Here is a 12,557-nt window from a genome sequence, read left to right on the forward strand (position 1 = left end):
GCTGCACTAATGGGGCTTACAGGGAGTCTGCCTTCTGTGGTTTTGGGGGGACATTGCCCACAGGGAGGTGCCACACTGGAGAAGTCACTGAGGATCTGTCAGTGTGGATGGTACTTTTTTGGAGGCCACTCTCAGGGTCTAAAGAAAAGCTGCCATGGGTTGGTGTAATGTGCCCGTAGGTAAGAAGAGAATCAGGAAGAAGAGCTTTTCTTCCTCCAGTGTAACTCTTCCAACACCCTCTACTGACATTGCCTAAAATTGTGCTTGCTGACCAAGACAGGGCAATGGAAAGGTGGATTTGGAGTCGAAAAGTAACAGATTGACAACTGGCACAGTCCACCCCTTTAGCTACTGAGCTTCCATATGCTCTAACTTCACAAGATACAGCTATCACAGAAAATAGAGTTTAAGTAACATAATATATTTAAGATTATATATATATTAATATTTTAATATTTATGGATACAATTTTATATATAACTACATACAAATAATTTTATGTAATTTATAAATATATAATTTATGTATATTGAAGGCTATCACCCAAGAAGGGTAGGTATGTTAGATGAGGCTGAGAAGGGAAATGGAGACATACCTATAGATTCTGAAGTAGTTAATGTCATTCTTAGACAAAACATATTGTGAAGTATTTCAACTTTATTGTCTTTGATCTATAAATATTAAAAGCAACATTCTTTTTATTTTTGAGTTGGGGTCTCAATCTGTCACCTAGGATATAGTGCAGTGGCATGGTCACAGCATCTTCACAGCCTTGACCTCCTGGGTTCAGGTGATCCTTCTGCCTCAGCCTCCCAGGTAGCTGAGATTACAGGTGTGTACAACCCTGCCTGACTCAGTTTTTAAAAAAATTTTTGTAGAGATGAAGTTTCACTGTGTTGGCTAGGCTGTTCTTGAACTCATGGACTCAGCAATCCACTCACCTAAGCTTCCCAAAGTGCTGGGTATGAGCCACCATGCCTGACCTAAAAGCAATATTCGTATACATGTCACTTAAGAATGAATTTGTTTTTGCTTAGAAACATAAAACATAAGACAGAGTGACTTTACAGTAGTTAGTCATTGAACCAGAGCTGGTAAAGAGAGAGGAAGGAAGGCTTGCGTGAAAGTGTTATGAACACAAATAGTCCCTGACTTACAATAGTTTGCCTTAAGATTCTTTGACTTTACAATGGTGTGAAATAATACGTATTCAGTAGAAACTATACTTCCAGTACCCATACACCCATTCTGCTTTTCATTTTCAGTACAATATCCAATAGATTACATGAGATATTCAACACTTCATTATAAAATAGGCTTTGTGTTATATGATTTTGCCCAACTGTACACTAATGAAGTATTCTGAGCATGTTTCAGGTAGACTAAAAAAGCTATGATGTTTGGTAGGATAGAGGTATTACATGCATTTTTAACTTGTGCTATTTTCAACTTATGAGGGGTTTACCAGGGGAGGATCTTATTTTCCTTATGACAAATTTATTACTACTGCTTATACATTAATTCCGTCAGCCAACATATTTGAGTGCCAGGAATATTTTTGCCACTGTGCAAAGATAGGAAATGAGGAGAACAGTCTGTGTGAATGACTTTAAGAGGGAGAAGAGGTTTGGGGTTGGGTAGCTGAGCATGCTGGTCAGTTGTTCGAGTCCACTTTGTACAGAACATGTGTGTTGCTTGTCCACTTTCAGACAGGCATGGAAGTATGGTGCAAGTGGTATGGTCATAACTTGGGAGTACTGCAGTAGAATTAGTTCTTAGGGTAAATGTTAACATGAATTTTTGTTTTGTAAGCTTAATAACAGCATGTGATTTATGGAGGCTGCATTAAATTGTCCTGCAGGCTCTTTTGGAATACTCTTTTGTTATCATAGGAAGAAGAAAACAGGAATAAAAGCAGCCTTATATGTCCCATAGAGGATTCTTAGGGATATGGATGACATCATGGCTGTTTAATGCATCTTGACTGATATATAATCTATGACTTAGAAAGATGGCGAGCTGTAAGGCAAAGTCTGGTGTTTCTTCCTAAATATGACATTATTACTTCATTACTCATCTCTTCTTGTTTCATGAGCATCTCACTCTATGGTTATCATTGTTTTTATTTAATTTCTTACCTGGTCATGTGGATAAGTAGAAGTACCTTAGAGGTATTGCTTTTCTAGCATCTGTTCTTTCGAGCTATGAAAAGTGTGTGAGAAGTTGGGGGGCAGGTAGGGTGATGAAATCAGGGATGGAGACAAGTATGCTTCAACCCCCTAGCTGATAAACAATTTTGAGGACATTGAGATAGATTCTAGAATTACCTTACTGTTGGCCTTCAAATCCTCATTCAAATGATAGAGGATACTCCCCACTAAAGAACTAGCCAGAACTCTCTAATACAGGTAAGAACATTGGGTTCATATCTCTAATTGCCTTCTTAATTATCATTTTTTAGTGCTTATAAACAATAGATCACTGTGTCAGCAGATTTGATATCTGGTGAGGGTCCACTTCTTGATTTGCAGACAGCTGTCTTTTTGCTGTATCCTTACATGGTGGAAGGGATGAGGGAACTCTCCGGGATCTGTCCCTTTATAAGAGGACCGATCGATCCCATTCCTGAGGACTCCACCCTAAAGGATTCAGTTGTGGAGGTGCCCATAACCTTTATATGGGGGGGGGCGTGTAGATAAAGTCAGATCAATTTAGTTTGCTCAGCACTGTATACTGTGCTCTCCTAAACATTTTAGAGAGATTTGGAGTCTTCATTATGTCATTAGTTACCATGTAATATATAACAATTTGAATCATTTGAATCTGATACTTGGTGTCAGAAACTCTGGCTGCCTGGATTGCTGAAGGCGCAAGTGGTGTTAGTGTTCTTGCCTAATCCTAAATGTTTGGTTTTTTTTTTTTCCTTTCAGGTTTTTCTAAAGAGTGACCGAGTGGCCAGAATGGTGCAGAGTGGAGGCTGTTCTGCTAATGATTTCAGGGAGGTATTTAAGAAAAACATAGAAAAACGTGTGCGGAGTTTACCAGAAATAGATGGCTTGAGCAAAGAGACGGTGTTGAGCTCATGGATAGCCAAATATGATGCCATTTATAGGGGCGAAGAGGACCTGTGCAAACAGCCAAATAGAATGGCACTAAGTGCTGTGTCTGAACTTATTCTGAGCAAGGAACAACTCTATGAAATGTTTCAGCAGATTTTGGGTATTAAAAAACTAGAACACCAGCTGCTTTATAATGCATGTCAGGTAAGTGATCTATGATATTTTCCATCCCTCTGTCTGACTCATAGAATGAACATCAAGTGTTTACAAGACTATAAAGATGTACTTTACTTTCTATAATGTCTTTGCTTGAAAAGTTGAGTGAAATTGAATTTTAATAAATCATATAGTGATGTTTGAAATAAGTATTTGATAGAGGGAGAAGAATATCAGCACATTTTATCCAGTAAATAATTGTTCCTATGTACCCTATTTTAGAACATCATATTTGTGCCAATGGGGCATATATGGGCCATGCCCCGAATAATAAAATGAAAATCATCTGCAATCTGAAGAAGCTTGGCAATTTATAATAGAAAGGTATTCCTCATTGCAAAATAATGACAAAGATATCATGCTGGTCTTCTGAGTTTTATGAAAATAATTACATTTCAGATTTTTAAAACCCACTCAGGTAGAAATGAGTTGAGGATGGTTGTTAAACTGTGTAATTTAAAGAGATGACAGAGTTAATATTATATTTTATCTTCAGTTTTTCTATTATGCACATGAAAAATGGAATAAAATCTCATGTTCCATATCTTTCATTTTTTAGACCCTATAATTTGTCTAAAAATATATTCATTCTATATTTGCATGTTGTTTGCTTGTTTTGGAGATAAAAATTATTTAACTATGACCTAACATACAATTTAAATTGATAAAAGTCTGGCATTTTATTTATTTATTTATTTTTTTGAGTTGGAGTCTCACTTTGTCACTCAGACTGGAGTGCAGTGACCACTCCCAGCCACCGCAGCCTCGACCTGCGGGGCTCTGGCGATCCTTCCACCTCAGCCTTCCAAGTAGCTGGAACTACAGGTGCGCACTACCACGCCCGGCTAATTTTTGATTTATCGTAGAGATGAGGTCTCGCCAAGTTGCCCCGGCGGGTCTCAAACCCGCGTGCTCAGGCAATCCACTCACCTCGGCCTTCCAAAGTGCTGGGATTATAGGCTGAGCCACAGAGCCCGGCCAAGCCTGGCATTTTAAAATTAATGTGTTCCTTAAGAGTTACACTTCTATAATGTACATATGTTTATTTTTAAGCTTATTGCAAATCTACTCCTAATTTCTGTATTTCCGTATTCCATATCACTCACTTTGCATTACTAACTTGTAGATCATTTAAAATGGATACAGTAATAGAGTTAATTAATAGTAAAGCATGTGACACTTTAACTGTGTGAACAGTTTGTATATATACCATAATTGTTTTCACGGTGCCACTTGACAATAGTAGAGTGACTATAAAACAAAAATATTCTATTTTAAAAGATAACTACAACTGGAACTTTGTATTTTTAATGAAGTGATAGCTCACTTGTACAGTTAGATGTTGATGAGCATAATTTAGTGGTAACGTTCAGATTCAGACATACAGTAGATATTCCTTGAGCATTTATTCCATAAAAAATGTCTCCGTAGGTATTACGGAAACCCAACTGAGTAAAAAGCATATTTGTTCTCCATATACTAAAGTCTGATAGAGCAAATAGGTCTTTAAATGAGTTATTGTACATGTACTAGAGTATACTGGATGTTACAAGGTTATAAAATACAACCTCGTTTACCTGAGATTTTGTTTACTAATTCAATAAATTCTCTGCCACTAGAGAATCAGCTGGGGTGTGAGCCCCTTGATTTCTATTTTATATGATTTGAACCATACTTCTACTCAAATTTCCAACTATCATAATGGATTTGTTTATTTTTCCTTTGTTCCATCAGTTATTTTCCTCTTGTGTTTAGATGCTTGGTTAGGTACTCAAACTTATATTCAGATTTTTATATCTTCTTGTAGAATTGATGCCTTTGTCATAGTATAATATTCATTTTTATCCCTGAAGTCTACTTTGTCTTTAACTAATATAGACATGTCAGCTTTCCTTTTTTTTTTTTTGAGTTGGAGTCTCACTCGGTCGCCCAGACTGGAGTGCAGTGGCCGCTCCTGGCCACTGCAGCCTCGCCTGCTGGGCTTCGGTGATCCTTACGCCTCAGCCTTCCGAGTAGCCGGAATTACAGGCATGTAGTGATTTTTTGATTTATTGTAAAGATTAGGTCTCGCTGCCCAGGCGGGTCTTGAACCCGCGGGCTAAGGCAGTCCACTCACCTCAGCCTCCCAAAGGTGTGGGATTACAGGCTGAGCCACCAAGCCTGGCAGCTTTCCTTTTATTAGGGTTAGCATGGTGTCTCTCCTATGTTTACTTTTAACCCAATTCTTTATTATTAAAGTAGATTTTTTATAGACAGCATATAATTGAGTCTTGTAGTATTTTAAAAATCCAGTCAGGTAGTCTTTGTCTTTTAATGATTGTGTTTAGACGATAATATTTAATGTGACTACTAATATGGTTGGATTAAATTCTACAGTCTTGTAGCTGCTGCCACTTCCTTGCATTTGTTCTTTGCTCTCCCCCATTTTCTGCCTTCTCCGATTTTGATCGAACGTTTTACTTGATACCATTTTATATCCTCTTTTGGTGTACCACTTATACTTGTTTTTTAAAAAAAATTATTTAGTGGTTGCCTTAAAGTTAAAAATATGCATTTGTAAATAATCTAAGGCCATTTTCAAGTAACACTACACTATAAGACTTCATAGTGCAGTTACTCTATAATAGAATATTCCCAATTCCTCCCTTCTATCACTTGTGATATTGCTGTCATTCATTGTACTTACAATATGCTATTGTTACCCAATAGATCGTTACTATTATTGCTTTTAACAGTTATCCTTTAGCTCTGATGAGGAAAAGAAAACACACATATATTTAAAATCTTCATTTATTCCTTCTCTGATGATCTCTTATTTATGTAGATTCAAGCTTCTTACCTATATCATTTTCCTTATTTCTGAAGAATTTGTTCTAACATTTCTTGCAGGGTAAGACTATTGGTGATGCAGTTTATGTTTGCATCAGTTTATGTTTGTCCGAGAAAGGCTTTGTTTCTCCTTCACATTTAATTGATAACTTAACTGGATATAGACTTATTAGTTAGGTTTTTTTTTTTTTTGGTCTCTTTCAATACTCTGAATATTTCAGTCTACTTTCATTTTGCTTGTATGGCTTTGACAAAAAATCTTATGTAGTCATTAGCCTTGATCCTCTATAGGTAAGGTGATATTTTTCCACTTAAGCCTGCCTTCAAGATTTTCTTTTTCTCTTAGTGTTCTGTAGTTTGAAGATGATATACCTAGTTGTAGGGTTTTGGGGTATGTATGTATGTGTGTGTGTGTGTGTGTGTGTGTGTGTGTGTATTTCTCTTGCATAGTATTTTTCTGAGCTCTCTGTATCTGTGTGTCAGTGTTTATTAGTAATTTTGGAAAGTTCTCTACTATTACTTCAAACATTTCTTTTGTACCATCTTTCCTTTCCTTCTGGTATTGCAGTTATGTTTGTGTTACCCTCTTTTTATATTGTCTGGGAGTTTTGTGTGTGTATGTGTGTGTGTGTGTGTGTGTGTGTGTGTGTGTGTGTGTGTTTTCAAGCTCTTTCTCTCTTTGCATTTCAGGTTGGGAAGTTTCTGTTGATCTGTCTTCAGTTCACTGATTCTTTCCTTAGCAGCGTCAAGTCCACTAATAAGCCCATCGAAGGTATTCTTCGTTTCTGCTTCGGTGTTTTTGATTTCTAGCATTTCCTTTGGATTCTTTCTTAAGAGTCTCCATCTTTTGCTTGTATTATGCATTTGTTCTTGCATGTTTCAACTTTTATTATTATTGCCCTTAGCATATTAAAAATGATAATTTAAATTCCTTATTTGATAACTCTAACATCTGTGTCACATCTGAATCTGATTTAGATGCTTGCTTTTTCTCTCTAGACTGTATTTCTTTTTCCTTTTTTGTCTTTGTCATGTCTCATGATTTTTTGTTTAAAACCAGATATGTTACACCAGGTAGTGAGAACTGAGATAAATAAGGCTTTAGTATGAGGATAAATGTTAGTCTGTGTAGGAGTTGAGCTGTACTCAATGTGTCTTGTATCTATAGGAAAGGTCACCAGTTTTTCTAGTATCTTTGTTTGTATCTCTTCTTTTAACTCTGGGCTTCCCTAAGTACTTCTCCTTAGAGAAAGTCTGTGTCTTAAAGCTCTTTTACATGTGATCCATCCACTACTGATACTGGAACTGTGTTGATGCTGCAGTAAGGTGTTGGAGAGAGTGAGTGTTCTATAATCTAATGAAACCTCAATCTTTTAATGCACCTGTGTCTCAAAGTTATAACCCACACAAGTGTTTCCATCTTTGCCCAGGAGGAGTATCACTCCCTCCCACCTCCATGTTTTATGTTCCCATCCCTGGCTGCAGCATTCCCAAATTATTTTATTGAGGTCCTGTTCCCTATTTAGTCTGTTTTTGGTTTTTTTTGTTGTTTTTTTTTTATTTCAGTAGGTTAAAAAAAAAAGACTACAGTAGGGTGGTATGTTCTTCCTCTAGTTAGCCAGGGTAAGTTTTCAGTGTTTTCTGTTGGTGATGTCTTTCCCCTTTTGTTAGGGAGATGGTGATACAACAATGGCCTTTCCCCACTTTTCCTTTCATGATCACATGGGGATCTTGCTTGGATCCTCACTGTAAGAACTTGGTGGGGTTACTGAAAGGAAGGTCCTGTGAAGTTTGGGGGGGGGTCCCTTTATGATGGTGGTGCCAGGTGTTTCTTATTTTCTGCACTTACCTCATAGTAATTCATCAGAATTACGAGACAAGTGTTCCTACTATTTATGACATTTAGAGACTTCTGTTCCATGTATTTTTTTTTTAAAGAAAGCAGGGTTTATTGAGAAGACAGAAAAGCTCCCACAGTGGGAGAGGACCCAAAGAGGTTGGCTGCTCTGTCTTTTTAATTTACCTTTCTTTCTAGATTTTGGTTTAGTGGTTTACCCTGTACCATCAGTTTTCTGATAATTTTAAGAAAGGTAACTGGTTTGCAGTTTTCTTAGGTTTTTAATCTACATATGGGAATGATGACTTCCAAACTTCACGTCTGAATGGAAACTGGAATTCATTTCAATTCTGAGACTTAAAAAAAAGTTAAGAATTATTTTTTGATTGATTTTAAAACACAAAGAATTACAAAAAGTACTTCTGCACATATGAGAAGAGCCTTCCTTGGGTATAGCAATCATTTTACAGAAATTATGAAGATAAATTGTTGAGACAACAGCCTAGTTCTTTTTTTTTTTTTTTTTTTTTTTTGGCTGAAAGGCATACCTCAGAGATATTGCAGGCTTGGTTCCAGACCACCAACATAAAGCAAACATTGCAGTAAAGTGAGTCACACATTTTTTTTGTTTCCCCATGCATATAAAAGTTATGTTTACATTGTACTGTAGACTATTAAGTATAAAATGGCATTATGTTTGAAAAATAGCATATATACCTTCATTTAAAATACATTTTATTGTTAAAAGTTTCAATGATCATCTGAGTCATAATGATATTAATAATGTTCCACAATCATGCTAATGATCAGTGAATCGTAATATTTTTGCCAGTGAAGGACCTTGCCTGGTGGTTGTTGGTTGTTGACTGATCAGGGTGGTGGTGGCTGAACGTTAGGCTGGCTGTGGCAATGTCTTGAAATAAGACAACAATGAAGTTTGCTGCATCAATTGACTCTTCCTTTCACAAAAGGTATCTCTAACATGCAGTGCTGTTTGATCACATTTTACCCACAACGGAACTTCTTTCAAAACTGGAGTCAGTCCTCGCAAACCTAAGTTTTGTCTTCTTATTCTTTGTTGTCATGTCAGCAATGTTTACAGCATCTTCAGCAAGGGCACATTTATTTAAAGAAATCACTTTCTTTGCTCATCTGTAAGAAGCAACCCCTCATCCAGCCAGGTTTTATTGCAAGATTGTAGCAATTCAGTCACATCTTCGGGCTCCATTTGTAATTCTAGTTCTCTTGCAATTTCCCAAACATCTCCAGTTACTTTCTCTACTTTATTCTTGAATCCCTCAAAGTCATTCATGAGAGTTAGAATCTTCTTTTTAACTCCTGTTAAAGTCCATGAATCACAAATGTTCTTAATAGCATCTAGATTGCTGAATTCATTCTGAAAGATTTTCCATTGCTTTGCCTAGATCCATCAGAGAAATCGCAATCTATGGCAGCTATAGCTTTATGAGACGTGTTTCTTAAATAATAAGACTTGAAAGGTGAAACGTATCCTTGATTCATTGGCTACAGAGTGTGATGTTTTCAGCAGGCATGAAAACAACATTAATCTTGTACATCTCCATCAGAATCCTTGGGTGTCCAGGTGAACTGTCAATGAACAATTTGAAATGAATCTTTCCTTTCTTCCTTTTTTTGAACACTAAGTCTCAATATTCAGTAAACCATGACCATGCTGTAAATGGATGTGCTGTCATCTGACTTTGTTGTTCTATTATAGAGCACTGGAAGAACAGATTTAGCAAAATTCTTAATGGCCCTAGGAATTTTATAATGGTAAATGAGCATTAGTTTTAACTTAAACTCACCAGTTGCATTAGCCCCTAACAAGAGCCAGACTGTCCTTTGAAGCCAGGTATTGACTTCTCCTCTCTAGCTATGAAAGTCCTAGATAACATCTTACAATTGAAGACTGCTTCATCTACATTGAAAATATGTCTTCATCAATGACCTTAGCTAGATCTTCTGGAAAACTTGCTGCAGCTTCTCCATAAGCACTTGTTGCTTCATCTTGCACTTTCATGTTATGGAGATGACTTCTTTTCTTATCTCTGCTAGGTTGAAACTTTTCTTCTGCAACTTCCTCACCTCTCTTAGTCTTCATAGAATTGAAGAAAGTTAGGGCCTTGTGCTAGGGTTAGGCTTTGACTTAAGGGAATGTTGTGGCTGGGTTGATCTATCCAGACCACTAAACCTTCATATTAACAGTAAGGCTTTTTCACTTGCTTAACATTCATGCGTTCAGTAGAGTAGGACTTTTAATTTCATTCTAGAACTTCTTTGCATGCGTACCTTGGCTAACTGGTATAAGAGACCTAGCTTATTTTAGCTTTTGACATGCCTTCCTCACTAAACTTCATCATTTCTAGCCTTTGACTTCAAGTGAGAGATTTGCAACTCTTCATTTTACCTGAACACTTAGAGGCCGTTGTAGGGTTATTCATTGGCTTAACTTCAGTATTGTTTTATCTCAGGGCATAGGGAGGCCCAGAAAGTGAGAGAGCAAGAGAACAAGTGAGAGCAAGAGAAACACGAAGGAATGGCTGGTCAGTGGGACAGTCAGAACATACAAAACAGTTTTGGATTAAGTTCATTATCTCATATGGAAATGGTTTGTGGTGCCTCAAAACAATTACCATAGTAACATCAAAAATCACTGATTACAAATCATATAACAGGTATAGTAATAATGAAAAGGTTTGAAATATTGTGAGAATTATCAAAACGTGACACGGAAACAAGAAGTACACACATGCAGCAGGGAAAATGGTACAGTGGTCTTCCTTGATGCAGGGTCACCACAGACATTCCATTTGTAAGCATATCTGCAAAGCAGAGAGCAATGAAATGAGGTCTGTCTGTGTCTATCATATTTCATTATCTTGTCTTCCAACAAAGGTTAAAAAGAAAAAGTGTAAGAAAACATGATAGGAACCACAAAAATAGCCTGCCCTTCGTAGGAAGGAGTAGCTTAAGAAGAGAAATAGAGCAGGCCTTGGGGCAGCAGAGGGAGGACTCAGAGTTACCAGAGTCGCTGGAACCTGACTCAGGTGTATATCGGTGAGATTTACTTCACCTTCTCTGTGTTTCTGGAAGAGCTTTGAGACTCCTGCTAACTGTAACAGTCTTATTTCTGTATTTGTTCAGTCTTGTCTGGCCCTAATTTTGTGCCAGCACAAATCTCCTAGAAAATCTCAAAGATGTTGCTTTCTTCAGGGTCACAAGAGCAGGAGAGAGGGCTGTTCTGTTAAGCTGTGCAGAATGGCAACAGCCAGGCATTCTCTGGGGACTCAGGAAGGAAAGGACATGACTGAGAAGGAACTCGTACCAAGGCTACCACATGACATTGACAGGGGCATCATTTGTTTGTATCCTTTGTCCAGAGCCACAGGATTAGTGTCAGGAATGGAAAAACAGGAAGCTGCCATCTGAAAAAGCATAGATGTTTGTTTACATTACTTCTGCTCAGAGCCAGTAACTTATTATTTCTCAAAATTAATCCATAAAGGGAACATCTAAAATGCTAAGTTAGAAGATAGCACATACCACAATTAAGATATCAAATCAGAGATAATTGAAAGAAAAATAGCTTTTTACTTGTTATCAGGGAAACATAGAAAGCATAAAGAATCAGAACAACCCGAGCATGTTGTAGATTAGCTATTATGCTGTTAAAAGAGTCATACCTTGGATTGTTTTATAATGATGCACATTCATAGAACAAAATATTAGGAAAAAATGATAGTAAAGAGACTTAGTGAGCATCTCAAATGCACAGCTTAACAATACAAGTATCTGAAATTGTGAGCCATGATCTAATGGACCCAGAATATTACAAGTACAATAAAGAAGCAAGAGTGAAGGAAGAATATTCTGTTGGTAGAAACTGTAATTTCAGAACATTTTTAAGATATACAGTGGATTTCAGGAAAATATTGTTACTCTTTTAGAGGAAAAAGTGTTAGATAATATTAAAACTATGTGTTTGATGACTTTAATAAATAAGAATAATTTTACTTTATTTTTTTATGAAAATGCTGTTACTTAAGTGGTACCAGTTAAACAGCTGCCTTTTCTAAAACAGAAATTAAATGTGTTCATTAAAGATTATTTTTAAATATGACATAAGGTGGTACAGTATGTTCAAATTAATTAGTTAACCCATTATCTATAAGCATGCAGTGCATGTATATAGTTTGCTCCAAGCATTTTACTAAATGAGGAACTTAGAGAAAGATAGGACCTAGGTATTTGCTAGGTTTATACGAAAATAATTTATTGCTGTTGTGCATGCCACAGCAGTGTGGCAAATTCCTGGTTCTGTTTTCTCAGAGTTGGGAAAGGCAGTATTATTTTGGGGCATTTCATGAAGAAGTCCACCCAAATGAGAAGATTTTATGGTATTCTGGGCAGAGGAAGAAGCATGTGCTAAGTATAGGGTATGAAACATGGTGGGCTTTGAGGGGAGCCTCAAGTTTTTGGGACTAATGAAATGTAAGGAGGAAATAGGGTTGTGTGTGAGATGATGTTAACAGAGGGAGGTAAGGGTCTTACTGACTATAATGATCTTACCTACAGTCCAAATGATCAGTCTGAAG

General features: G+C 36.9%; 1 protein-coding gene across 14 annotated transcripts in view; it reads left to right on the forward strand.

Moving 5' to 3' along the window:
* Window positions 1-12,557, forward strand: part of CADPS2 (calcium dependent secretion activator 2) — a 589,108-nt gene that overhangs the window by 196,041 nt on the left and 380,510 nt on the right. For all 14 annotated transcript variants that reach the window (XM_021715434.1, XM_008063869.1, XM_021715437.1 and 11 more), the window contains exon 3: window positions 2,931-3,263. In XM_021715434.1, the coding sequence (XP_021571109.1) occupies window positions 2,931-3,263 (333 nt within the window). The remainder of the gene's footprint in view (window positions 1-2,930; window positions 3,264-12,557) is intronic.

This window comes from Carlito syrichta, unplaced genomic scaffold, assembly GCF_000164805.1.
Source record: "Carlito syrichta isolate Samal-C Ts95f unplaced genomic scaffold, Tarsius_syrichta-2.0.1 Scaffold307112, whole genome shotgun sequence".
Classification (NCBI taxonomy): Eukaryota; Metazoa; Chordata; class Mammalia; order Primates; family Tarsiidae; genus Carlito; species Carlito syrichta.